General features: G+C 55.6%; 3 protein-coding genes across 3 annotated transcripts; all 3 read right to left on the bottom strand.

Moving 5' to 3' along the window:
- Window positions 1-12,890: 12,890 nt before the first annotated feature.
- On the bottom strand, window positions 12,891-15,782 carry S100A6 (S100 calcium binding protein A6). The gene is made up of 3 exons (XM_034793140.1): window positions 15,638-15,782; window positions 14,197-14,359; window positions 12,891-13,108 (listed from the first exon to the last, which is right to left on the bottom strand). The coding sequence occupies exons 2-3, from the start codon at window positions 14,332-14,334 to the stop codon at window positions 12,974-12,976; spliced, it is 273 nt and encodes a 90-aa protein (XP_034649031.1). The 5' UTR covers window positions 14,335-14,359; window positions 15,638-15,782; the 3' UTR covers window positions 12,891-12,973.
- A 707-nt stretch (window positions 15,783-16,489) lies between these two features.
- LOC117888865 (protein S100-A5-like) lies at window positions 16,490-17,902 on the bottom strand. The gene is made up of 3 exons (XM_034792647.1): window positions 17,804-17,902; window positions 17,258-17,414; window positions 16,490-16,644 (listed from the first exon to the last, which is right to left on the bottom strand). Exons 2-3 carry the CDS (start codon window positions 17,408-17,410, stop codon window positions 16,501-16,503), a joined length of 297 nt encoding a protein of 98 aa, XP_034648538.1. The 5' UTR covers window positions 17,411-17,414; window positions 17,804-17,902; the 3' UTR covers window positions 16,490-16,500.
- Window positions 17,903-22,861: 4,959 nt separating this feature from the next.
- LOC117889267 (protein S100-A4-like) lies at window positions 22,862-25,813 on the bottom strand. The gene is made up of 3 exons (XM_034793205.1): window positions 25,664-25,813; window positions 24,077-24,235; window positions 22,862-23,198 (listed from the first exon to the last, which is right to left on the bottom strand). Exons 2-3 carry the CDS (start codon window positions 24,215-24,217, stop codon window positions 23,034-23,036), a joined length of 306 nt encoding a protein of 101 aa, XP_034649096.1. The 5' UTR covers window positions 24,218-24,235; window positions 25,664-25,813; the 3' UTR covers window positions 22,862-23,033.
- Window positions 25,814-26,799: the final 986 nt, after the last annotated feature.

Raw genomic sequence — 26,799 nt, 5'->3', positions numbered from 1 at the left:
CCGGCCTCTGCCACTGAGTGCCTCCATGCATTAAGCTGTGCCCTACCAGTGCGCAGGACCGGCTCTAGCGTTTTTGCCGCCCCAAGCAGAAAAAAAAAAAAAAAAGCTTTTATCGCGATCGGCGGCAGCTCTAGCGCCACTTCATTCAACGGAGGCAATTCGGCGGCAGGTCCTTCGCTCTGAGAGGGAGTGACGGCCCCGCCGCCGAATTGCCGCCAAACAGGCGGACGTGCCACCCCCCTCTTCATTGGCCGCCCCAGGCACCTGCTTGCTATGCTGGTGCCTGGAGCCAGCCTGTTAGTGCGGGAGGACTGCATCAGCTCAGAAAATGTCATCGCGAGTGCATTTTTTTCACCTTCTAATCTGCAATAACCGCAGAGACGGAGATGATAGGGGGAGCATAGAAACATTTGCACCTGGGGGGAGATAAAAAGAGAGAGTAAAATTGGGTTGGCTTCTTATGCCTTCATAACATGTGGGAATGTTTTCAAACTACAGCGCCCCCCTTTCCAAGAGCAAGCAATGGGTTGGGTTTTACATTTAAAAGGAGGGGCTGCAGTATTCGGGTAGATGTGCAGCACACACCTTCCCCCACCCCACCACGTGGCTATTCTCCAGGATGATTCCTTCTCCCCCGCCTCCCCCCGACCGCGTGGCTATTCTCTGGGATGATCCCTTTTAGCCAAGCACAAACAGCCCAGCATGAACTTTTACTCTTCCCTTACAAAAATTCCCCTATTTCAACCAGGTGACCATGAACACTATTGCTTTTAAACACTGTACTGTCGTTACAAATGTTCACTCACCAGAGGTGTTAGCAGATGTGCCCATTTCTTTGGGGTATGCTCATTTATTTGGGTTACTCCTCTGGGGAAGGGGGTTCTGTAATCCTATCAATGTCCTGCTTGTGTCACTTGTGTTTTCATATGGAGCTCTTCTTCTCCCTTCTGCAAGTCCCCTCCCAATGGAGCTATCCTGCAGGACCTAGGCTCCCCAGGGCTGGGTTCCTCCAGCCCCAGAACCGGATGAACATACACGCGCACACGCACACACACACACACACAGAGCAAGTCTGAGCGGACCGGGTCAATCAGCACTTTCAAGCTGTTACCCTTATGAGTCCCAGATTCAGCACGTCTCTATCCCCACTCTCACATCACAATTGCACTGGCAGTAACCTACTTGATGAGCAAACCCCGCAGTATTTTGGGCACTGCAGGGATCTTTAGCTTAGGTAAAAGAAGCGTTTCTGTAGAGTGAATGGGGGAAGCTAAAAACACAAACGAGTAAAGTTCAGCAAGAGAGAGAGAAGCAACCAACTTAACCATAGAAGTTATTTATTGAATAATAGTGATAACTACACAAGGAGCCTAAACCAACATAACCATACATGATTAAAGGTTAATACCTAAGGTAGAAAGGAAAACAGAGAGAGAGAAAGAGGGGGGGTCTCACCCACTCCATGAGGCTTGAACTGGTCAGGGTTCCCAGATGATGGTGGTAGCGGAGGGACCTGAATGCTGGAGACAGGCAGAGCCCCCAGCACAATCAGTCAGGAGATGGAGTTCCGGTGGAACTGATGCATAGTTTGGATCTAAGCATCAGAACCCTGACTACAGAGTGAGTAGGGATTTTTGTAGAGAAATTACAATGGTTGAAGGGAGAACACTAGATTTGTTTCTAGGTAAGCTGATGACTCCAGGGTTTTCTTTAGACTAGACAATAGGAGCTGATCACTCTGGGCTATGGGGGGTGTTTTCTTCCAGGGAGCTCACAATGCAACTAGGCTGCGTCAGTATTTGGATATCAATTAAGGATTCATTTCTAGAATTATTTGGGCATAAGCTTTTGTGGGTAAAAACCTCACTTCTTCGGATGCATAGAGTGAAAGTTACAGATGCAGGCATTATATACTGACCCATGGAGAGCAGGGAGTTACTTCGCAAATGGAGAACCAGTGCTGACAGCGCCAATTCAATCAGGGTGGATGTAGTCCACTCCCAATAATAGATGAGGAGGTGTCAATTCCAGGAAAGGAAAAACTGCTTCTGTAATGACAGGTTTCAGAGTAGCAGCCGGGTTAGTCTGTATCCGCAAAAAGAACAGGAGTACTCCTAAGTACTCTAAGGTGCCACAAGTACTCCTGCTTCTGTAATTAGCCAGCCACTCCCAGTCCCTGTTCAAGCCCAGATTAATGGTGTTAAATTTGCAAATGAATTTTAGTTCTGCTGTTTCTCTTTGAAGTCTGTTTCTGAAGTTTTTTTGTTCAATGATAGTGACTTTTAAATCTGTAATAGAATGACCAGGGAGATTGAAGTGTTCACTTACTGGCTTATGTATGTTACCATTCCTGATGTCCGATTTGTGTCCATTTATTCTTTTACGGAGGGACTGTCCGGTTTGGCCAATGTACATGGCAGAGGGGCATTGCTGGCACATGATGGCATATATAACATTAGTGGATGTGCAGGTGAATGAGCCCTTGATGGTGTGGCTGATGTGGTTGGGTCCTCTGATGGTGTCGCCAGAGTAGATATGGGGACAGAAATGGACAAAAATCGGACACTGAGACAGAACAAATGACTTGACCTTCTTGCATCTGAAGAAGTGAGGTTCTTACCCACGAAAGCTTACGCTCCCAATATTTCTGTTAGTCTTAAAGGTGCCACAGGACCCTCTGTTGCTTTTTACAGATTCAGACTAACACGGCTACCCCTCTGATACTCAACTTTCACTCTATGCATCTGAAGAAGTGAGGTTTTTACCCACGAAAGCTTATGCCCAAATAAATCTGTTAGTCTTTAAGGTGCCACCAGACTCCTTGTTGTTTTTGTAGATACAGACTAACACGGCTACCCCCCTGATACTTGATTACTAGAATTGGTCTGATAACTGCTGAGCTGGGTGTGTGCAGACATAGGTTCATTAGCATCTGGAGCAGAGATTCCCAGGATGCAATGCTTCCCTGCTTTTTCTGGTCCCAGAGTTCAATGCGGTTCTCCGTTCTCCATTCTGTATGTAAATGGAGATGTCTCCCTGTCCCATCATTCATGCAGATGAGGCGAGGGGAGTTGTCTCTGCTCTCCATTCTGTATGCTAATGGAGATGTCTTAATCTTGTCACCCTTGTCAGGAGGGGTCTAGGTGTGTCTCCCAACGCCCTTCACTGCTCTCTGCAAGTTTTTTTCCTCTGATGGGTTTTGGTTTAAGCAAAGGCTGGGGGGGAGGGTGTCTTTCATGAGTCAGGCTGGATACTGCACCCTGGTTCCCCAAGAACACAGAGGTGTCTGATATCAGAGGGGCCTTCTCCGGCTTCAGGCTTGGGGATCCCATCATGGGAGGGTATTGACTCCAGGGTGATGAAAAGGTCCTGGCTGCCAGGGAGAAGGGATTCACCACCTGCCTGTTGCGCATTCTCCTCATCCTCCCCCTCTTCCTCATCCACAAAATCCTCCTCCATGTTGCATGAGACTCCCCCCTTGCAGATGTCCATGGACAGTGGTGGGGCGGTGGTAGGGTCCCCCCTTAGAATGCCATGCAGCTGTTCATAGAAGCATCATGTATGGGGCTCTGACCCGAAGCGACCATTTGCCTCCTTTGTCTTGGTAGGCTTGCCTGAGCTCCTTAACTTTCACGCAGCACTGCTGTGTGTCCCTGGGGTAGCCTCTGTCCAACATGCCCTGGGAGATTTTGGCAAATATATTTGCATTTCTTCTTTTGGATCAGAGTTCTGCCTGCACAGACCCTTCTCCCCATACAGCGATCAGATCCAGTGTCTCCCGTTCACTCCATGCTGGAGCTCGTTTGCGATTCTGGGGGGACTGCATGGTCACCTGTGCTACTGAGCTCACCACGCTGACCAAACAGGAAATGAAATTCAAAAGTTCCCAGGGTTTTTCCTGTGTACCTGGCTAGTGCGTCGGAGTTGAAAGTGCTGTCCAGAGCGGTCACAATGGAGCACTCTGGGATAGCTCCCGGAGGCCAATACCGTCAAATTGCGTCCACACTACCCCAAATTCGACCCAGCAAGGTCGATTTTAGCGCTACTCCCCTCGCTGGGGAGGAGTGCAGAAGTCGATTTTAAGAGCCCTTTAGGTCGACGGAACAACCGGGTTGGTTGTGTGGACGCAGTCATTTTTAAATCAACCTAACGCTGCTAAATTCGACCTAACCCCGTAGTGTAGACCAGGCCTTAGACAGATCTCCAATCTTGATTTAGAGACTTCAAGTGACAGAAAAACCATCGTGTCTCTTCAGAAGGTGCCCCGAGGGTTCAGTTCCCTCACTGTCAAGAAATTGCACCTTATTTCCTGTTTGAATTTGTCTAGCTTCAACATCCAGCCATTGGATCTTGCTACTCTTTTGTCTGCTAAAGCAAAAATGACCTCTAGTATCAGACATCTTCTCCCTAGGCAGATACTTGTAGACCATGATCAAGTCACCTCGTAACCTCGTCTTGATAAACTAAACAGATTGGACGTCTCAAGTCTTTAAAGCAGGTTTCCCAGTCTTCTAAAAACATCATTCTTGAGTCTCTCTTCTGAACCCTCCCCAATTAAGGTTAATTAAGGGCTCTCACTCCCCTGCACCTCACTTCTCTTTCTATGGGATCTGTCTATAGTCAGAAACCCAGCCATTGCTAGAATGGTGCTAAATTGACTTCCTGTGTAGGTAGGTTTTTATTGATGGTATAAACCTGTCTACCAGTCATGCTATAGATTAAATCGTGAATTCTCAACCTCTAGAGGTCGCAAATAGGCTTCAAGGGAGTCATGGCCACCCTCTCCTCCTTTATGGCTAGATGGGAAGAGGGGTTGACTACTTTTTTCTGTTGTAATGATGGAAAAGATGATAGCCTTGTTTGCTATGGTTGGTTCTGTTTCATTAGGGTCCCTATAGCTTTTTGGGGGGTCCTCTCAGGTTCCCGGAGATTGTTCATGATTAGAAAAATTATTATTAGTTATTTGGATTGCAATAGCCCTGAGGATCCCTAGCCCGGGACCAGGCCTCCATTGTACTAGGGCAGGGGTCTGCAATCCCTGGCACACGGGCCAGTTTGTTTACCTGCCGCGTCCACAGGTTCAGTCGATCGCGGCTCTGACTGGCCGCAGTTCGCTGCTCCAGGCCAATGAGGGCGGCGGGAAGCCCCGTCAGCAAATCCCTCGGCCCGCACCGCTTCCTGCACCCCTCATTGGCCTGGGACGGCGAACCGCGGCCAGTGGGAGCCACGATCGGCCAAACCTGTGGACGCGGCAGGTAAACAAACTGGCCCGGCCCACCAGGGTGCTTCCCCTGGCGAGCCGCGTGCCAGAGGTTGCCGACCCCTGTGCGAGGGGCTGTACAAAGTCAGAACCAAAAAGATGATTTGGAGGAGAAACATAGCTTGTTCCATTCCTCCAGGCTTCCTGGCCTGTAGCACAGACTATAGGGTTTAGGAATGTCACAGTTGCATAAGCATCTATGCTGAGATGCTGGAAAAAGAAACCAAGGGATGCTGTGAAGACAAAGGCCTCACTTAATACCTTACATTTCAAACCATGGCCAAATGACACACGTGAGGGAGGAGAGCTCTGGACCCAGGCCTGCTTTGGGCTCCGGCCCCTCCCTGCTCCCTCCTCTTCAACCCCTTCTTTTCCAGCCACTGGCCTTGCCCGGACCTGTTGGCTCAGTGACGCTGGCAAGAGAAGATCTGCCATGCCGTTGGCTCTGAGCACACCGCGGTGCCCTCTGGGGCGGGATCTGCCAGCGGATATCAAAAATGCCCTTTGCTCAGTTCCCCGGCGCAAGGACAGCTTCGCCTGCACGCGGGAGGTGCGGCGAAAGGAAGGCGCACTGTGGTTTGGAACGCAACTCATTAACTAAAGCAAGAGAGGAAGGCAGCAGCACAGGGGAAGAGCCCTCAGCCTCCACGGCAAAGAATCATCGCCGTGGGGTGCCGGGCCTGGCACCCGGCTTGCAAATGGCCATTGTGGAGCAGGTAGAAAACAGATCCTGGCGGCTCCGGTCAGCGCTGTTGACTGTCTGGTTGGGGCTGGCAGGCTCCCTGCTAGCCTCCACGCATGTCCCCCGTCCGGCTCTTAGGCGTAGGGGCAGCCAGGGGGCTCCGCACGCTGCCCCTGCCCCAAGCGCCGCCACCACAGCTCCCATTGGCCGGGAACTGCGGTGGTGGTGCCTGCGGACGGGGCAGCACGCAGAGCCGCCTGGCTGCACCTCCGTGTAGGAGCCGGAAGGGGGACATGGCAGCTGCTTCCAGGAGCTGCTTGAGGTAAGCACCACCCAGAGCATGCACCCCTGAGCCCCCCCCCTGCTCCCCAACCCCCTGCCCCAGCCCTGATCCCCCTCCCACCCTCCGAACCCACTCGATCCCAGCCCGGAGCCACCTCCTGCAGCTTAAACCTCTCATCCCCATCCCCACCCCAGAGCCTGCAGCCCCAGACAGAGCCTTCACACACCCCCACACCCGAACCCATCAGACCATCAGCCATCCACTCCTGGGCCTTGTCTACACTAGGGAATTAGCCAGCACCCAGCACTTGACACGCATTGACTCCTTTGGGGGTTTCAGGACCTTGCTGCTTCTAAAAACAATGAGCCCTTAATTAGCTCCTTTATTTCCCCTCGTTAGGCGATCCCGCGGGTACTTTGCTTCTCTCCCCACTGAGGCACCAGGATCCAGAGGTCAGCTCCTTCCACTTCCAATGGGGCTTAATTATTTTTCCCAGCCGGCGGGATTTGGGTTGGCCCCACCAATGCACCCTGCATCGCTGCAGCCTATTTACGTGAGTGGCGCATTAGGACGCTGGTGACCGCTCCCTGGAGAGGCTGCGGAAGCAAAGCCCAGAGCCGCCCCACCACATGGAACCAAGGGAGAATCATTTACCCTGCCCGCTAGTGACATGGAGCCCTCCAGTTTTTGGGACGCTGTCGGGGCCTCTTTTGGTTGCCCGGAAGCCATGCACCCACCCTGGAGACCGGCAGGGTTCTGAGGGATACGCCGTCCCAACACGGAGTGCTACCTGGAGCGAAGAAACGAGTCCCCACATTGCCCCGAACACACAAGAGCGTGTGAATCTCCATCGACCTGGTACACGCCAAGGACACGCCGTCCATAGCTTTGCTGCCATCTCGTGGCCTGTCCCGTAAACACACCCCACTGCTAACACAGCCCACTCCCCACGCGTGCCTGTAAACCAGGGGTCGGCAACCTTTCAGACGTGCTGTGCTGAGTCTTCATTTATTCACTCTGATTTAAGGTTTCGTGTGCCTGTCATACATGTTAACGTTTTTAGAAGGTCTCTTTCTAGACGTCTATAATACAGAACTAAACTATTGTCTGTAAAGTAAATAAGGTTTTTAAAATATTTAAGAAGCTTCATTTAAAATTCAATTAAAATGCAGAGCCCCCCGGACCAGAGGCCAGGACCCGGGCAGTGTGAGTGCCACTGAAAATCAGCTCGTGTGCCGCCTTTGGCACGCGTGTCATAGGTTGCCTACCCCAGCTGTATACACGGGGAGCTCTGTCTCATGCCTGCCACCTGGGGGCACTTCAGGTTGTTGGTCTTCTTTAAATGCAACAGGCATTTGGTTCAATGGATTTCAATAGTTCGGCTACTTTTTACACACAGGCCAGGCCGTACGACCCCCCCATGCAGCTGTGCTCTGTCTGCAGCGTGGAATCCCTCTCCCTCCAGCAAGCAGGTCTCCCCCGAAGCCTGTATCCCTCTGAGCCTGCCGTTTCTGAGTCCTGGTTGTGTTGGGGTAGCTGATTTATTGCAGATAAACAAGGGATTGCAGGTGGTGAGGAGATGGAAGGATGGATGATGGGTGTATACGGAGAGAGAGAGAAAAATTGCTGGAAGAAGGAAGGCTAGATGGATGGATGGATAGACAGATAAGGATCTAGGAGGATGGATGGGTAATTTGTTTACAATATTGACAACCCCAAACATTTAAAATCATGAATGAGGCACCCACCATGTCACACTGGCTTCAAAACCACGAGATTTGAAAAAACAACTTGGGGAGGTGCGGGGGAGGGGTCCTTGGATTTTGAGCTTTCAGGTGCACTTAGATCCTGTTTTCAGGCTTTTCTCTGAACCAATAAGGACTAGAAACCTCTTTCTTTTTAATGAAAGCTGAGGTTCTCGTGTCATTAGGCCTGCCGCTTCTGTGGCTCTGAACTCTGGGCACTGAGGAACAGAGAAGAACAGAGCATGAATACAGTGGAAATGAAAATGTTAAGACGGATGCTTGGAGTTACACGGCTGGACCATGTTCAGAGCAAAAGAATCCAGGGAAGGGGGAAGGTGGCCTAGGGTGACCAGACAGCAAGTGTGAAAAATTGGGATGGGGGGCAGGGGGAAAGGTGCCTAAATAAGAAAAAGCCCCAAATATCGGGGCTGTCCCTTTAAAATAGGGACATCTGGTCACCCTAAGGTGGCCCCAATTCTAGAAAAGCTCCAGGAATCCAGGCTGTGAAAAGAAGAATGGAAGAACATATCAGAAACAGGGTGTTACACTTAGAAGCGGAGAGCAAGAAAACCCAAAACTAGATAGGTGGATGTCATACAGAAAAATTTGATTAACTACAAAATTTACAAGGGACCGCTTCAAGACCGACTGGAACGGCAAAGAAGGGCTGCAAGACCCACTCCCATATAGTTGGGACTAAGGCTAGAAGAAGAAGACGGTTCTCGTGTAATCACAGGACTCCGGGAGCTGCTGCTTTAAAAGAAAAACACCAAATATCACAAAAACTTGGCAACAGTGTAACAGTTTATGGGATGCTGGTTGGAGGGTAGCAGAGCTCCTGGACAAGATCCCCAGCGGCAGCCTAGTGCTATCTCTCTGGCCCAGCGGTGCTTGTTACTTTTGGGGACAAATCTCCTGTTTCAAAGGGCCAGCTGGGGTAAATCAGTGGGGGAGCGCCATGGACGTCAGCTGAGGATCTAGCCCAGAGTACTGTGTGTGCATCACTTAAACACCCTAGTTATCCCGCTGGCCTGCATTAGCGCCCGTGTGTTTCATGGAGTCCTGCTCCGGTTCGCTGTTTAAGAAGCAGAGGCCTGACCACGCTGCTCTTCCCTGTGCATGGCGTGTGTATGTGAACAATGAGATGCGTCTCTGCCGGCCGATTGCAAAGAACAAACAAACCCTGGTGTGTGCTGAACGCGTCACTCTGGGATCTCTGACCTCGGCTGGCTGGTTGGTAACGTTGAGTGCCTGGAACGCCTGGCTCTGGTGTCAGCGACGGCAGCTTCCCGCTGGAACAGCAACACCAGAGAGGCCCATTTGGGTCACTGCTGAAGCCCTATCTGTGCAAAATGAGCGGCGAGAGGGGCTGAGAACCTGCTTGATCACCGTCCTGGCTATTCGGCTGAGGGTTCCGGGAATCATTTAGCAGGGCCAATATCCTCGCGAGCAGGCCAGTCCTGCAAGAATGTGTGTGTGGCTTTCGTTGCTATGTGGCGTGTCTGAGGGCTGCAACGCTGGCCTTCTCCTAACCACATCCTGAGATGTTTGCAAGGCTTGGCACGGCGGCTGGTTCGCATGGCAGCCGGGTTTCACGCAGCGACCTTTAGAATTCGCCGCCGCAATAGCGCTGCCTTGATTTACACCAACGGGGCAGCTGGCCCCAAATGTTTAGCGGTCACCTTTGCAAGCTTTGCTCTAGTGCCTTTTGTCTGCTAATGCTCTTCACAACCGAACGCTGAAAACTCGATTAGCAACTGAAACGTGAATACCACAAACACGCTCATTCTGGCCGGACCACAACGGCAAACGGCTAGTCCCTCGGCTGGCGTGAACCAGAGTAGCTGCATTGACTTCAGCGGAGCAGAGGATCAGGCCCAAAGAGCTTCCAGGCAGCCCCTGTGGTGTTAAAATTAACTTCTAAGGGGCAATCGAACAAGTGCATCACTGCAAAGTTGGACACCCATCTCCGTAGAGAGCCGGTTTGTCCTCCAGGTGGCGCTGCTGAGATCTGTTATCTACACCAGCGGCTCCAAACTTCCCAAAATACTGTCCCCCTCTCAGGAATCTGATTGGTCCAATGCACCCCCAAGTTTCATCTCACTTAAAAACGACTTGCTTACAAAATCAGCCAGAAAGTGACAGACGTGTCACAGCCACTAGTACTGACAAATTGCCACCTTTCGCCTTTTTACCATCTAATTATCAAATAAAGCGATTGGAATATAAATCTTGTACTTACATTTCAGTGTGTAGTCTATAGAGCAGTATACAAGTCATTCAGTGGTTTGAGCATTGGCCTGCTAAACCCAGGGTGTGAGTTCAATCCTTGAGGGGGCCACTTAGGGATCTGGGGCAAAAATCAGTCCTTGGTCCTGCTAGTGAAAACAGGGAGCTGGGTTTGATGACCTTTTGGGGTCCCTTCCAGTTCTATGAGATAGGTATAGCTCCATATATTATATTATTGTCTGTATGAAATTTTAGTTTGTACTGACTTGGCCAGTGCCTGTTGTAAAACTAGGCAAGTGTCTAACTGAGGTGACGTACCCCCTGGAAGACCTCTGCGTACCCCAGGGGTCAGAGGTGCTGGAACTAGGGGGGCTGCTGCACCCCCTGGCTGGAAGTGGTTTCCATCATACGCTGGGTTACAGTTTGGTTCAAGGCTCTCAGCTCCCCGACTGTACACACTGTCCCAGTGCCCCTGCCGGGGGGATTGAGACCCACTGCCCTACAGTGCCCCAGAGCACAAGCTTTCCAAGCAGACAGTTCCCCTGTGAAATCCGAGTCATTAATTACCCACGCGTAAATCTCCCCCTTCCTGAGAAGGGGAGCAGTGCAGCGAGGGCAGGCAAGGGGCACAGGGCTCCTGGGTTTTACGCCTGGCTCTGCCCCTTGCTCAAGTCTCTGTCCCTCCAGTTCCTTTTCCACCACCCCACATCGGTCTCGTTCAGGACAGGGGAAGGGACTGGCTCGTACTCTGGGCGTGCACACACCTCAGCAGGCAGGACGAGGCCCTGCTTTTAGCTGGGGCCTGTCGGTTCTCCTGCCGTACAGACAAGAACCGTCTGTCTCACTAGCAGGAAGCACTTCCTTGTTGTGCAGCCCTAATATCCCCTATTGGGAACGGCTCCTCTGCCCCGGGGCGAGTGACGCTACGCTGGGACCGCACCTCTCCCTCTGCAACATTCGCTCTCTGCCAAGCCCGTGGGGGCCGGATACACAGCCCTAGAGGTTGCTGTGGATTGGCCCAGAGGGCTATAGGGTGTGGGAGCCGGGGGGGGGCGGAGATATTACTCACTAGTAGATGGGGGGTCTGGAGGCACATCAATAGTTTATGGCACTAGACAGACATTCGTTCTACGCACGCGCTATGTACACAACATCAGATGTAGACGGTCACCGCGGCATTCCCGAGAGGAACGAGCCCCTCCTTTGTTTGAAGAGCCCGCTGGGGCCGAGCACTGCCAGGGCGACACCCACATCTGCCCAGGAGGGACCGCATCCCGCGCACTCAGGACCAGAGAGCCGAGGGGGCTCAGGGCCCCTTTAAAGGAAGGTTTGTCAGCAGCCCCCGGTGGCTTTTCTTGCCCTGGGATGGCGCCGGATCTCTCGCTGGCTGCAGGATTCCTGCTAAGAGGGCGAATAGCTCTTCCCACGTGCTGACAAGGCCCCAGGTGCCCAAGCCAAGCCCCGCCTCGCAGGTATTGCCATGGTGACACACCTGCAGCCCCACCCACTCCCCTGAGCACTGACATGGCTGCACTGCGGGGGTGGAGTGACCACATCCTCCCCTAACGTTACAGGAACCAGGGGAGCCTGGTGGTTAAAGAGCAGGAGATCTGAGACCAGGCTCAGCCACCAGCTTCCTTTTTCATCTCTCTGCCTGGGCAGAGCGTGCCAGGGCTTCTAGCCAGCTGCAGCCCTGTAGGGCAGAGTGCTTAGGGGGCCCCGGGGCTCTCAGAGGCTCCTAATGGCTCTAGCCTCCTCCATATCCCAGTGGGGTGGCTGCTGAGTGCAGGGCCGAGCCGGGCTGCGAGGCAGACGACTGGGTCAGCGTCTCCCTGCAATTCTTTGCTAGAAGGGCTGGACAGCTCTGAGTGACCCACCCCAGACAGTCCCCCAGGTCTCACAGCTCGGCCCTTCAGGGCTTGGGAGCCGTTAGACCAGGGGTCGGCCACCTTTCAGAAGTGGTGTGCCGAGTCTTCATTTATTCACTCTCATTTAAGGTTTCACGTGCCCGTAATACATTTTAAGAAGGTCTCTTTCTATAAGTCTATAACATAGAACTAAACTATTGGTGTATGTAAAGTAAATAAAGTTTTTAAAATTAAATTAAAATGCAGAGCCCCCCCCCAGACCGGTGGCCAGGACCCAGGCAGTGTGAGTGCCACTGAAAATCAGCTCGTGTGCCGCCTTCGGCACGTGTGCCATAGGTTGCCTACCCCTGCATTAGGCCATGCCAAGCCGGGGTGTGAATCTAGCCTGCCGCAGTCGGAGTGTCCGCGTGCGCCCTGCTGATGTGAGTGAATAGTTTGTTAGGGCGGCTGATCTAGTCCTCACTGACGTGGGACTCGCTCACAGGGCATTAAACCTTAACACATGGTGCCCAGGAGTCTGCACCAGGCTCGCACGGGGGAGGATTCCCACCCCCGATTGCCAGTCTAGAGACAAGCCCTCTCCCCCCCGGCTTGGTGCATGTGACACGCAGACCTCTCCTGGGCAGGTGAAGTGCTGCAGCGTCTCCCTGGTGCTCATCACCCGCTCCTGACTTTCCGCCCTCACCCGTTAAACCGTAAAAATCAACAAGGCGACCCCTTGTGGAAACGGTTCGTCCCAGCCCCACCTGGAGCCAGCTCCTGAAACCCTCAAAACCCAACGACGTTTACTGAGCTTTACAAAAACAGGCCCCATCAACAGCAGCAATGTACAAAACAAACTTTTATTGGATACGCAGTGACTCATCGGGGCGCATTCCCCAGCAGGCTGCTTCGGCCCGTCTACTACTAAGATGTCAAAACCTCGTTGTAAATCATGGCCAGGGCACCTAGGAAAGCGAGGTACTCCTGGAAGTTGACTTCCTGGTCCTTGTTCCGGTCCAGGTCCTCCATGAGCTTAACAATTTCAGCATCCTTCAGTTTCTAGAGCCAGAGGAAAGCACAGAAGCCAATCACAACCCAGGGAGGGGACAGTCGGGGTTCCAGGTGCACTGGGGGCAGGGGGGGTACATCGGTGCAGGGTTTAACATTTCCCAGAAGCCTCCTTTCCTGGCCCACAATTGCTGCTATAAGAGGAGAGCTTTTGGTGGTTGGGTTTAGCGTGCAAGTGCTGGGGGAGGGGGGAAATAGAGGGAGGGGGCTGGTGGCCCCGCTATACAAGAAGTCCGCCTAGATGACCTGGTGGCTGTTCCCGCCTTCCACTCTATGACTAACACGGTGACTTGGGACCCCCCATAGTTTCTTCCCGTCATTTTTTGTTGTGTAAAGTGCAAAAGACGCCCGAACAGCCTGGTACACACTGGGTGTCGCCGAGCAGGGAGGCCTGAGAGCCCCCTGAACCTGGGGGACAGTTGCCTACAGCTCCTGGGGGGCACTCTGCCAGCTGGGAATTGCTGGGGTGCAGCGGCACTCTGGCCACACACACCCCTTCACCCTGCCTGTCCCCCGAGCGGGTGACACAGGAGCGGACTACACTAGATCTACACCCACGCCCGGGGAATTCTTAGCCGAGGAGATTTGCCAGCTTTGTAGCAGTCACAGTGATGCAGCAGGGGAGGAACAAGAGGGGGCTCTGGCCACGGGCTGCAATATTTCTGCCTTCACAGAGAGCTGCGAAGATCTCCAGAAGGGGCTGTGGGTAAAGGCTCTGGAGTGGGACTTGGGGACGCAGGTTCTGGTCCCAGCTCACTTCCCACCTCTCGCCCCTCCTACGCTTGGTCTAGTTCGGTTGTGAGCGTTTCAGGGCAGGGGTTCTCATTTGTACAGCACCTAACACAACAGAGTCCCAACCCTGCCCGGGGCCTCTCTGCACTAACGTAATGCAAACAACCCTAACGCGTCTCCTTCACTCACAGCAGAGCCGGCTGCAATCAACAGGGAGCTGGCCTGGGTCACTAACGTGCTTACGACGATAACAAGAACAGAGGATGGACTTTTCTGGGGGCTGATTTTCACCAAGTCCAACATGCAAATCCTCAAACACCTGCGACCCCGTCTCCAGCCACACTCACCGCCCCAATGGTCAACTCCTTCTGGATTAGTTCCTTCAGCTCTTTCTTGCTCAGCGTCTTCTTGTCCCCTTCCTTTCCCGAGTACTTGTGGAAAATGCTGACCAAGAGCCCGATGGCCTGGTCCAGAGGTGCTGCCATCTCTGCAGGTCTGTGGTGGGTAGATCTGAGGGGAGTGAGGAGAAGACAGTCAGTGAGCGAGGCCAGGACACGGAGCCTCGGGGGAACAGAGGACCCGTTCTGGAAACAGAACCACTAGAACTGGAAGAGCAAAGCCTGCCCCAGAATCCCTGCCCTGGGGGGAAGAGACAAGCCCGAGGAGCTGGGAAGTTTGGGGAACTTCCCCTAACTCAGCCCCGAAGGACTCTGCTCTGTGAGCCACGCCCTCCCATCCAGGGAGCACTCCACGGCACCTGGGGCCCTTTCCCCTGGCCTCCCGCCCAGCATCTCTCAGGAGAGCCGCATAAACGTGGCATCCCCAGAAAAATGAGGGTGAGGAGTTTCTGCCCGTCTCAGCGCCCAGGGAGGGAGCCAACAGACAGTGGGCCTGGGGGGCGAAGGGACCTGCACAGACTGAGGGATGGTCTCAAATTTCCATGGACCTTGGCCTTGGTCCGCGAGGCACTGAAGTCAGCGGCCAGACCCCCGAGCAGCTGCCCCCTCCCCGCTGGCACGTTAGCCCCAGGGGTGAGCGCAGCCCAGAGCCCCGCAGGGGAAGGTCAGAGGAAGATGTAAAGGCTGTAGGTGACCAGCCCCCAGGGTGAGGGGCTCTGTGGCACGGCCAGAGAGACCACAGGAGGGCGACCAAGGGCCAAATTCGGTCTCAGGTCCGTGTCCTTCCTTCCATACGGGCCAAACCTGCCCCACCCGTCTGCCCCCAGCGTCAGAGACCCAGCCCCGGGGTCCCTCACTCCCGAGGGGTCTAAGCAGCAGGGGATTCCTACAGCCCCCCCACCCGCCTCTTTCCATGCAAGGGGGGCCCGGACCCCGGTTGTACAGCGAGACGCGGGATAAAGCGGGGGCGGGGAGGGGTCCAGTGTTGCCCCGCCCGTTTCCACAAGGGGTCGCCAAAAACCCGACGCGTTGGACTATGGCGCAGAGACTTGGCCACAGACCGGGAGTCGCCCAGCCCCGCCCGAGTTTTCCTCCCTCTGCACCGAGCCGGGCCGGAGGGCGCAGACCCCGCGCAAGAGGGGCGCAGACCCCGCGCAGATCCCGGGCGCAGCCGCTTCTTGGCTTGCGAGGCGCTCGGCGCGGAGCCGGGCTCGGGCTGCGCGGAGCTGCGCACCGTGTGAACACGGATCGGGCAAGCCCCAGGCAAAGTGGGGGCTGCCGAGCTCAAGGGAACGGACCCGGACCCGGGGGCTCAGCTGCGTGCAGGGAGGGGGAGCCCCGCGCCCCCCGCCAGAGCCGGGGCGGGAGGAGAGGCACGAACCGGACTCACCAAGACAACGGAGCGGGCTGCGGGTGCGAAGGAGGCGTGGGACTGGGGTGAGGGAGCCGCCCGCGGGCTGCCGTTATATATCGGGCCGGAGCCCAGCCCAGCAACCCTGCCCACTGCCCAGAGGAGAGGGGGGCCTGGGTGTGGCTTGGGGAGACCACGCCCCTCTGCCCCCTAACCCCGCCCACTCATGTGGCTGCCCCCAATATGCCCTGCCCTGTACATGCCCGGGGCCCCCGCCCTGTTCCCAGCCTCACCCAGCTTAGCCCCGCTCTCCTGCAGCAGGCCGTGCTGGGGTGGGGTGGGGAAGGCAAGGGGCGATCAGCAATGCTGGCAGATTCCCCCGGGGCCAGGGGCACCAGCGAGGCAGGATAGCACTGGGGGGCTGCCCTCAGTGACCCACAGACCACCCCCCACTGACCCCAGAGCGCCGCCCATCCAGCCATAGGACAGTCATCTCCCAGCCCAGCTCCCTCCCGGGAGCCTGGAAACCAGCCAAGGCCCAGGGTGTGTTGTTATTACAGTTCTAGGTGCCCTTGGGGCCATGACTGAGATCAGGGCCCCACCCACATCCTCAAAGGGACCCCCTGGGAGTCCGGCACCTAAATAACGAGGCTCTGGGCCATTGTGCTGGGCCTGCAGAGACAGCCCCTGTCCCTGAAGAGTTTGCAGGCGAGCTGGCTCGATAGAGGGGCATGGGGAATGGACCGACAGACAGGCGAAGAGAAAAGAGATCTTCTAGCCTGGCTAGACGGCCCAGCAGGGTGGATGGAAGGAAACACATGACACTGGGAGAACGGTGGACAGAACGCTTTTTATTGAAAGCAGCCGGACAGTGTCCCGGTCTCAGGCCCCCCTCCCCCCAGCTATTTGCTCTGTCCCCGGAAGAAGTCGTTGTAGGCCATACACAAGGTGGACAGGAAAACCGAGTATTCCTTGAAGTCGATTTCCTGGTCACTGTTCCGGTCTAGGCTTTTCATGAGCTGCTCAATGCCGCCTTCCTTCATTCTCTGCAGGAAAGGGCGAGGGAAGATAAAACCTGCAGGGACCCGCTCTGGCCCTAGGTGCCGGTTTTCCTTTCCCTGTATGGTAATCTGGCTCGTTAACGATGCAGGAGTCTCGCCCCTGGGCTGCTGCTAACCATGGCGCAGAACAGGGAGGAGACGTTACCGTTACTTTCCCTCCCCGTCGGGCAGCTGCGAAATGGGAGCAAAGCTTCCTTGGGAGGAAAACAATCCCCAGACCTGACATGAGCACAGTGGGCAAAGATACCAGGCCAGATCCAGCCCTGGGGAAGGCATCCGTCCCCCCAGGACGGGCGGGGGAGCTGCGTGTCTGAGTTCACAAGAGCAAACTGATCCATTGGTTGGGCCAAAAAACTGGGGGGGAAACTTTGAAAAATGTTCCTATGTTCCCCCTACATTTCCTGTGGATTTTTTTTTTCATGTTTTGGACGGAAAAAACCCCAAATTTTATTCAGTTTTCAGTTCTGCAAAAATCTCAAATCTGATCCGTTTGGGGAGAAACCCAGGAGAGTCTGATCCGAACCAAAATGCTCATTTTGATCCCCCAAATTCCTCATTTTGATCCCCCCCCCCCAAAAAATGTTTCCGAAGCACTCACCTCCCCCAGGCCCAGCTCGTTCTTCACCAGCTCCTTCAGTTCCCCCTTGCTCAGGGTCATCTTGTCGCCTTCCTTCCCCGAGTACTTGTGGAAGGTGCAGACTAGGGTTGCCAAGGCCTTTTCCAGAGGCGTTTCCATGGCGCTCGTCCACATTGGTCTGAAAGAGAGAGCAGGGGCTGGCACGGTCTCGCGGCGAAACGGGGCTGCCCCGGGAAGAACTGTGCACACAAGCCCCAGTGAGCAAGGCGCAGACAGGCTGTGGTGGGGCGGAGGGGGAGTGAAGAGACCAGTCCTGCCACATTAATACTTCGCTTGCCACACAGCACTTTCCAGTTTCAAAGTGCTCTCCGACCAATCGCTTCTTCTTCTGGGTAGGACCCACCAAGCTCGGGGCCCTGGGTCTAAACAGACCCCAGCCCATGTCACAGGTGGGTGACATTGGCCTATTCAAGAGACAAGCTGGGGCGGGGGGGGGGGGGGAGAATATCTTTTCTTGGACCAACATTTGTTGGTGAGAGAGACAAGAAGCTGTGACCTCACTAATACCCCAGGACGGACGTGGCTACACCACCACGGCGTCCTCTCCTGTCATCACGCTGCCTCCTTTCTGCCCAGCGCTTGCAGCGTCGGCCTGGCCGTGCCCGGTACCTGGGTAGAGCGTGTGAGCTGCGAGCGGGCTCCGGAAGGAGCGCTGATTCATGGCATGGGGAGCCAGGGTAAAGTGGAGCCTGGGTGGCCAACCACATGCTGCATTAGAGGAAGCGGCCGCGAGGTGGTTAAGCCGGTTGCATCCGGTCCCTTCCGGGGCTGCCGGCTGCCTGTGTGCCATGGCCAGAGCCCAGACCTGCTGGATACAGCCGTGACAGATGGGAAACGTGGGCACCTCATTCATATCCCCCGGGGGATGGCGCTTAGCCGTGCAGGTGGTGCTATCCACGCCTTGCCTTGGCCTGCTTCTCGGCTAGCTCACTGGTTACGGCATTGGCCTCGGGCCCAGGTACACTAACGTCAATCCCCCGCTCTGTCCCTGCCTCCCTGCATGACCCTGGGCACATCCCCTCATCTCTCTGGGTCTCTGTTAATTGCCCGTCCTTTGCCTGTCTTGTCTATTCAGACTGGAGGCTGTTTGGAGCAGGGCTTCTCAGTGCTGCCGTAACAAGAACATGGGAAGCTGCCTGGCAGACGGATGGTTAATAATTAAGAGCGAGGATGATGAGGAAGGTCCTGTCCAGGGCCCCAGGGCAGTTGCTCCTGCTGGCTTCCCTTATCACGGGGCTGGCTCATAGGAAGTCAGGAGCTATAAAATACAGGGCTTGGTGCCTCAGAGCATTGCAACTCCATGAAGCTGTAAAGTGAGTAAATACCAGCAATAGCAGTTAGCCACAGGGAGGGTGCGGCCGGGCATCTTGGGGCTAAGCCCTGCCCAGAGATGCAGAGCTGTTCTGGTGACTCACCCGAGCAATCAGAGCAGGTGGATCTGACTGGCTGGGAATTTCAAAGGCATTTAAGGGAATTCGGTATCGAATTTTGTTGTTTTCCAATCAGATCTGGGTTCCTCACTCTCTCGGTCCCCGTCCCCTTCCCATGAAAATCCCACCAACTCAGATGTTGCAAATCTCTCCAGGACAGAGGGAACTAAGGGCAGCAGCAAAGATCCTGCAGGGGGAAGCAGCCAAGCTCAGGATGAGTTAACAAGGCAGGAATCTCCCAGAAGGGGGGGAAATGCCACCATGCCCCCAGCCTTCAGTGCCAACCCGGCCTCTGGAAAATGAGCCACGGAGCATCCAGGCAAACAGAAAAACTGCTGCTGTAGCAGGCCAGGAATTCCCCCTGGGAATCTCAAGCCCACATTCCCATGAGGAGTTTAAAAAATCCTGGTTCCTCTTGGAAAAGTAGCGTCCCTTAGAGCCGGTTGGGAGGGAGAGAGTCCAAAGGGCCACTGGATCCAGGGTGCCAGGACCTGGAGCCAGCAGGGCACCGCTGGGTGAGGCCAGTGCTGTTACTGAGTGTGCAAAGGAGGGAGCCAAGCCACCTTCCCTGGGACCCCCAGATGGTAGTGACGTAATCGGTGTGGCCCCGTTATCTCCCAGCACAGGAGCCGGAAAGCAAGTGAGATCAGGCGATGTCTAAGCAGCCAGCCAGGGGAGAACTGCGCCAAGGAGACTGTGCCAACGCCCAGAAGCATCTCAGAGCCAGCTCCCCTGCAGCTCAGCCCATGCCTCCTGGAGAGTGACTGCCACAGCTGGAGGGAGGCAGCCCCCTGGCACTGGGAATAACTGGGGGGAGGATGCACACCTGGAGAGAGGTCTGCACAGCTGTGGCAGGGATCCCCCAGCACTGTGCCTGCAAGGGAGGGTGTGCACATCTGGAAAGGGGCATGCATCTCGGGCGAAAGGGCCTTCTAACGCGGTGTGCCAGGGAGGGGTTTGCACATCTGGAAAGGGGCATGCACCTCTGGCGAAAGGGCCTTCTAACGCTGTGTGCCAGGGAGGGGTGTACACATCTAGAAAGGGGCATGCACCTCTGGCGAGAGGGCCTTCTAACGCTGTGTGCCAGGGAGGGGCGTGCGCAGCTGCGGAGAGGATCTGCTAAGCCTGGGCACGCTGCCAAGGGTGTGGCACATCTGGCGAGGGGAGGGAGAGAGAACCCACCGAGGCGGCACTCTGGAGAGTCAGTTTTTTAAAGGCCACAAGAGCCAATGTTATAAAACAAAACCAACTTACCAAGACGAGAGCAAAGGGAAAAGCAGAGAGTCCGGAGCAGAGTAGGCAGCTCCCTTTTATATGCTCTGAGCTCCCCGAGGGAGCCCGGGTTTCTAGCACACCAGAGGACCAATGGAAAGCTGATCTTGTTGCCAGGATCCTGGTTGCAATCTACCTCCCTGCCCATTGCTCTCCAGATGTTGCTTGAACTCAGTTCTGAATTCTCCTGCACCTGCTCTTGTGATGACCCAGGCATGCGGGTCAGATGGGCAAACCCCACACCCGCTGCCCTGATGAGCCTCTGACTTGTCCCGTTCTCAGTTACACCGGTGTCAATCCAGAGTGGCTCCACTGAAGCCAAAGGAGTGACTCCAGATTCACTCAGCAGAAGCCAGTCCCTGGTGTGCAGCGACTCGGGCGACGCCTCTCGCTAACAGCGCTTGGCGGGACAATCCCACCCAGGCCCAGGCCTGGAGCTGCCCGTTTATATGGGCACAGGCTGGGCCTAGGGCTAAAGGAAACAACAAGGGCCCTGTCGCCCACTTCCTCGGCAGCAGCTGCTGCCTGGCACCTGCACCTGTGGTGACAGGGGATTTCCCGTTGAGCAGGATGCACAGGTGGGCGGGGGACCTGTCGCTTAGCAACGGGAGGCTGGGAGCAAGTTTGGGACGAGCGCCAGCGATGAAGGTAGCTGGAGGATGCAAAGGGCCGTGGCAAGAAGGGAAGAGCAGAGAGAGAACTGGAAGGTTAAGGGAGGAAATGGGGGGGGCAATAACAGATTTGGGGGGCAGGGGCTCAGTGCAGAGTCGAGCTCAAAGAATTCGTGGTCGTCCGATCGCTAGGGAGGAGCGAGACATATTGCACGGGGAAGACCTACCAAAGGCGGTTCCCGTGTCCTCTCTCTGCTCCCGCCATGCTCAGGCTCTGTCGCAGAGCCAGCCTGGGTGATCAGTACCCGGGGGTGAGACGCCTCGGTGCCAGGCCCTGCCCCAGCGGCCGTGTCCTCACTGGGGCTGCGCTCTCCTGCGGGTCCCGCCAGCCCGGCCTGGACCTCGGGGGCCGCATCCCGTGCTAAGTGGAGCCGCTCTGATCCTTTCCCAAGGGATTGTAGGAGAAGTTGTCTGTCCTACTGGGCGCAGGACAGGGGGGCTTGTGGGAAGGTATTGGAGGATTATCAGCAGGCCAGTGGCTTAACCTGCAGTTGCCACCCCAAGTGGAAGGAGAGCCTGGCTTGGACTCAGCTAGCCCACATCGCAAGCACCACGGTAGTGAGGGGCAAGGGTGAGCTGGGGGTAACTCTGCCGTGAAGACAAACCCTCAGGGCCCGGTTCACTGCTGTCCTGCAGCTGCCGTCGTTTGCAGCAGTGGGCATGAGGCTGCCAGGTCGGCACGGTGACTTGCACACCCACTTGTGAGCACTGGTGCAAATGACGGCAGGAGGCACAGGACAATGGTGAGCCCGCCCTGGGTGTGTAACGGAGGGGGCGGGGGGCTCCCAGCCTGTCCTGACTGCAACAGGACTCAAAGGGTGTCATGTGATCTGGGAGGTGGGCGGATGGCTCTGGGTAGAATAACCAAGCCTTTGTGCTTGGCGTGCATTGCAATTACACACTAATAACAACGGGCGTCTGTCCCTGCCGCCTGGCTCAGGCAGGACACGGCCGCGCCGCGTTGCCAGCTCCTGCAACCTGACCGGGAGTCTTGTGATTTGGGGCAGGGTTTCTTAAGCCATGAGCTGCTGGAATCATGTGATCACCTGTGAATCCCAGCTCCCACCTACAGCACAATCAGGTGTCTCGCCCGTCTGGCTGCTAGCATCTCTGAGACCAGAAGACAAATAAAGATCCTGCATTTATTTGTAAAAAGAAATCTCATGACTTTTAAAGCCCCGACTTGGCCGTGCTGCAAGCGCTCCTCCCTCCCCCCAGAACCCTGGGTGCTGAGGCGGGTCGGCCTGTCCCACCAGGCTGGCTGCCCCGGCTCCTGGAGCAAGACGGCCTGTGCCAGGAGGGGCGGATGTTTGGGGCATGGGTCTGGGATCTTAACTGGCTTCAGCTGACGGTCATCGGTTTCCACTTCCTGCCCGCCCCCATCTCCCCCGGGCACCCTGGGCTGCTGCTCCAGCCTTTGGAGCCGATGTGGCTCGGGGTGCTCCAAGAACAGCTGGCCTCACATTGCACAAGACCCAGCCTTGGGGAATGCCCCGTGCTCGGCACTATGGCAACCCACTGAAAATGCAGCAAATTCTGTTTTATCCCAGCCGAGCCCGCCCCAGCTCGGCCCATCCCTGCCCGTTTGCTGTTCACTCAGCGTGGCCAAACTCTGAGGTCCTTACTCAGGCGGCACTCCCATCAGCCCCAGGGGCAGCTCTGCCTGGCTACCCACCGGCCACTGGGGTTGTCTGCACCTTCTCGGGGCTTCAGGGCCTGGGTTGCCGCTGTTTATTCCACATGCTGTAAGGTCACCGAGGGCCTGATCTGGGGGGAGAGGTCCATGGATGGCAGTGAGCTTCGGCTCACACCCCAAATTTAAACCCCCACACCAAATATTCCTGAAAAATGAGGTTTTAACCCCAGACCTTTAGCAGAGACCCCTACCACACGAGCTAAAGGAGTAATTCTCTTAGCTGGTAGCAGTAGTAGGTTGTTATCCTCTATGTGCCCCAGGCTCCAGGACCGTTAGCTCTTTCTGCTGTTAACTCAGCAGGCAAAGCAACAGAGGGGAGGGGAAATATATGGGGTTCTGCAGGATTCATTTTTTGTCATTGTTATACACCAGACCAGACTCAGAGGGCGAGGATCAGTCACGGTTCTATTTTTGTCCATGCCTGTGACCCTGGACAATAAAGAATCTGCCCATCAGCATGGTATCTGGGCACCAAGAAAACAAATACACCAGGGACCTTCTTTAAAGCAACCTTTATTGAAAGAACAACAGCTTCATAATGCAGGGGCGATGGGTGACGGACAATAAGCAGGGCGCTGTCAGCAGGGCACGGCAGGGATACACCCCAGATATTGCCCCCGGAGCTGAGTTCCTGGGGGTCTGTTCCCCGCTGCCTCCAGGGCCAGGCGTCACATCTTCCGGGGCATCTTGTCAGGGCAGTCCTGGAAGTCCTCATTGCACATCATGGCGACGCAGGCCAGGAAGGTCGCGTACTCCTGGAAATCCACTTCCTTGTCCCGGTTGCTATCCAGGTTGTTCATAAGCCTTTGGAAGCTAGCTTCATCGGTTTGTTTCTGCCACGGGGAGGGGAAGATAAAAAGTGAGTTTTGCGTTAAAGAGTTTGGTTCCTGAGCTGGTCCCCGGGCGGACAACTCCTCTGACCCACCACAGCTCCCACTGCCTGGAGCAGCCGCCCGCATCTCTTGGCATCTGCAGCTTCTCATGGTCCATCGCACACTGAGTAGCTTGGGACGCAGAGAATCCCACATCCAGCCAAAACTAGGAAGGGTATTTAAAGAGGCAGAACATAAATGCCCAAATTAACCTCAATGGCCCAGCCAGCTAACCCCCCGGTCCTTGGGGCAGGTGCCAGGAGACCTTTAATACCAACCCCATCTGTGTGGGAAGGACCCTGCCACACCCCAGTAACAATCCCCAGCTCTCTGAGCGCTGTGCCAAGGAGGTCGGTATCTTTAGCCCCATTCTACAGACAGGGAAACTGAGGCAAAGACAGGTGAAATGACGCGCCCACAGTCTCCAACAGGTTTTGAACCCAAGTCTCCTGAGTCTCACTCCAGTGCTCCGTCCGCTAGGCCGCACTGTCATCAGTGCCTCCCACAAGGAGCCACTCACATGGGCCCAATGGCAGGATCAGGGCCTCCGTTTTCCCAGCGTATCTGAGAGCACACACCCCAGGCCACAGCAGTGGGCCAGGACTGGCAGAGAACAGAGCACCGACTGACTCCCCCGGTCTATCTGCTGTGTCCCGTGAACATCGCTAGCCACCTCTTCACCCGGCTGGCACTTGTGACATGTTTCAGGAGCCTGGCCCAGGCTGGTCCCATCCCATCACAGGTGACTGTCACTAACGCGCCCCGACCGGCTTCCCAGCTCGCGGCTCAGCCCAGCGGAGATGGGCCCAGCCCCGCAGCCGAGCCTCCGTTGCCCTTACGCTGATGTAGCTTGGCAGCTCCTTCGTGACCAGGTCCTTGAGCTCAGCCTTGTTGAGCTTGAATTTATCGCCTTCCTTCCCAGAGTACTTGTGAAACGTGGAGACCATCGTGTCCAGAGCTCGCTCCAGGGGCCGGGCCATCGTGCACCGCTAGCAAATCTGACAGGGAGATGAGGGATGCTTGTTAGAGGGGGGGTCCACCCCACTGGGGAGCACGAACCGGCCTGGACAGGGCAAAGAAGTTACAGTGTAGGACGGCATGAGCTCTGCTCCGTGAGCTTAGCACGGCCTGTGTGGGTTTACCTGTGCATTGCCAGCGAGGAAAGAGACCCCAAGCCAGTCAATGGGGCGAGGGGCTTCTGTTTTCATAACTGGGAGCTGGTGGTAATGGGGTGCAGAAAGCCAAGGTAGCTAGACACGGGAATCGGTTACCCCATCGCACAGCTAGGGCCTTGTCTTTCCAATGACTTTGGGCACCATGTAGGACTTCGGCCTGGCCAAGAGGTGTTTATGGCCAATCAGACCTTCAGAAGCCCCGATAACCCTCTTCCTGCATGCTATGAGCAGTATGCCTCACAGACAAGCACCTGTCAGGGCTGGTCTAGAAAATACTTAGTCCTGCCATGAGTGCAGGGGACGGGACTAGACGACCTCTCGAGGTCCCTTCCAGTCCTGCAATTCTCTGATCGCTTAAACATCACCAGCCCATGCGGTGACCTGAGCTCAGCCCACAAAGGTGCTGAAACGTGGCTAATTATAAGTCCACGCAGGTGCCATCTGCCTCCGTTAGCGGCCCAGCGCAATGTCCCACCAGTCCCAGCAGAGAGTCACGCCCTCCTTTGGACCATGGGCTAGAACTAACTCAGGCTCGGAGGGGCAGCTCCTGATCTCCGTCGCACTGGGCTCAATCCAGGGTGACTCCACCAACTGTCCCAGGGTCTGCCCCAGAGCAGGCTCCGTCCTGCGTTAGGCCCTGCCTGCCCTGTGATGTGCCCCACGGGCAGGGCACACTGATGTGTCATTCCTTCCTGCCTTCCGCTGCCTCCTGCCTCCACTGCTCCCCTACTGCCAGCACAGGCGGGGCGTTGGCTTCTGGCACTGCTGCCGAATACCAGCCCCGAGGCGAGGAGGGGAAAAACTTGGGGACAGAGGGGTGGCAGCAGGGGATGGAGGAGGAAAGCCCCATTGAGAAGAAGGGACTCTCCAGCCGCACCATGTGCATTGGCTGAGTTCAGCTGCAAGAACTGAGTGAAGGGGACAGTTACTGGCCCGCGCAGAGCTGTGTCTGGAGGGGCTCGGCCGCCCCACATCTGCAGCAGAAGAGAGCAGCGCAAGCAGCCAGATGCAAAAAGCAACCTCTGAAATAAAGTCCGACGGCTCGGCAGCTGCAGAAAGTCAGTGACTGGCTTTCCCTGCTGACTCACAGAAACCATTGGCTCTGCTGCCCTCAAAGCCAGACCCCCGGTGATTGCCCAGGGGAGCCCCCCCTCCCCGAACGCGGTGCGGCGAGGCAGACCCGAAATGCAAACTGCTGGCATCGAAGAATAAACGTAGCCACCCAAACATCTTAGAAGAAAATAAACTTACCCAGGCAACCGAACAGGAAGCCGAGCGAGGGAAGGCAGAGCCGGAGTGGAGGCTGAGTAACAGGGCTTAATATTTATAGCCCTAGCAAGAGCTTCGAGGGACACCCACTTGGGGGGGTTAGAATTAAAAAGAGGCCAATGGAAGTGCGAGTCTCTTTGCAGACAGCTGGCGGGAGAACACGAGTACCCCTGGGCCATCACATACACACACCCCCGCCCTTTGATGATGCTTTCCAGCTGTTTGGCAAGGAGGGACTTTCACCCTTGGTTAGGCGAGAGGAAGGCTGGGGGGGGGAGCCACCAGCCACACAGGCCATGAAATCCTGCTTCCAGGCCTTAGCTCGGGAGCGGCAGTGGGGGGGAAGGGTTGCCTAGATGGGATGGAAAATCAGTAGGGCTGGACAAAGGGTGCATGGGGGAATTGAGGAGAATAGCATCTTCAAAGCCCTTCCCACACTCCGGCTCTGCGAGGTGACGGAGATGTCGGAGACCTGCGTGACTTTGCAGCTTGGAGCGAAATGCACCTGCCAGCTCGCTGCCTAAGCATTTATATAGGCCTCCTTCACCCTAGGGTCACAGCACCTGGCACGCCAGGTCTGTCTTGTCGTCCCCCTCGTCTCCAGGGAGGAGCCGTTTTCCACACTGCCTGCGTTCACGTGTTCATTCTGGGGGGACCTGGCCACCACGTGCTCAACCGTCACCGCGCCCAGGGTCATACGAAGTCTTTATTAATATTTCAAACCAGCCAGTCTGACAGGACAAGCGAAGAAAACCCACGATCAGGAGAGAAAACCCAGAGCCGTGTCACCCTGCTGCAGTGGAAGGAACTGGTCCTGACTAAGCAGTTATCTCTGGACTCGTTCCACGCTCATGGCAGTCAATTCTGAACAGGGCAAATATGGCAAAAATACCTCCAGGATTGGTGGTGCATCTCCAGCGCCCTGTTCATGATATTATTTAACTAAAATGAGATGCAAATGATTCATATTTCATAACTGCAAGGACTGTGCGGTGGAATTCAGGGTTGAGTAACTTAATCCTGTTTGGGAAGTTCTTGTCATGAACTGGCATGTGGGCTGGAGTGCTGCTGCCCTCTGCTGCATGCAGTCAGCTCAGACCATGTGTCATGAACCCTGT

Source organism: Trachemys scripta, chromosome 16 (assembly GCF_013100865.1).
Source record: "Trachemys scripta elegans isolate TJP31775 chromosome 16, CAS_Tse_1.0, whole genome shotgun sequence".
Lineage (NCBI taxonomy): Eukaryota > Metazoa > Chordata > Testudines > Emydidae > Trachemys > Trachemys scripta.
This window is presented reverse-complemented; position numbering and strand designations above follow the sequence as displayed.

Bases quoted from the DNA above. Each gene is read 5' to 3' on its own strand.
- S100A6 (XM_034793140.1), bottom strand. From the start codon at position 14,334: ATGGCAGCACCTCTGGACCAGGCCATCGGGCTCTTGGTCAGCATTTTC. The intron at 13,109-14,196 runs GTGAGTGTGGCT...CTCTGGCTCTAG, and splicing joins AGGAGTTGACCATTGGGGCG to AAACTGAAGGATGCTGAAAT.
- LOC117888865 (XM_034792647.1), bottom strand. From the start codon at position 17,410: ATGTGGACGAGCGCCATGGAAACGCCTCTGGAAAAGGCCTTGGCAACC. The intron at 16,645-17,257 runs GTGAGTGCTTCG...CCTTTCCTGCAG, and splicing joins ACGAGCTGGGCCTGGGGGAG to AGAATGAAGGAAGGCGGCAT.
- LOC117889267 (XM_034793205.1), bottom strand. From the start codon at position 24,217: ATGGCCCGGCCCCTGGAGCGAGCTCTGGACACGATGGTCTCCACGTTT. The intron at 23,199-24,076 runs GTAAGGGCAACG...TCCCCGTGGCAG, and splicing joins AGCTGCCAAGCTACATCAGC to AAACAAACCGATGAAGCTAG.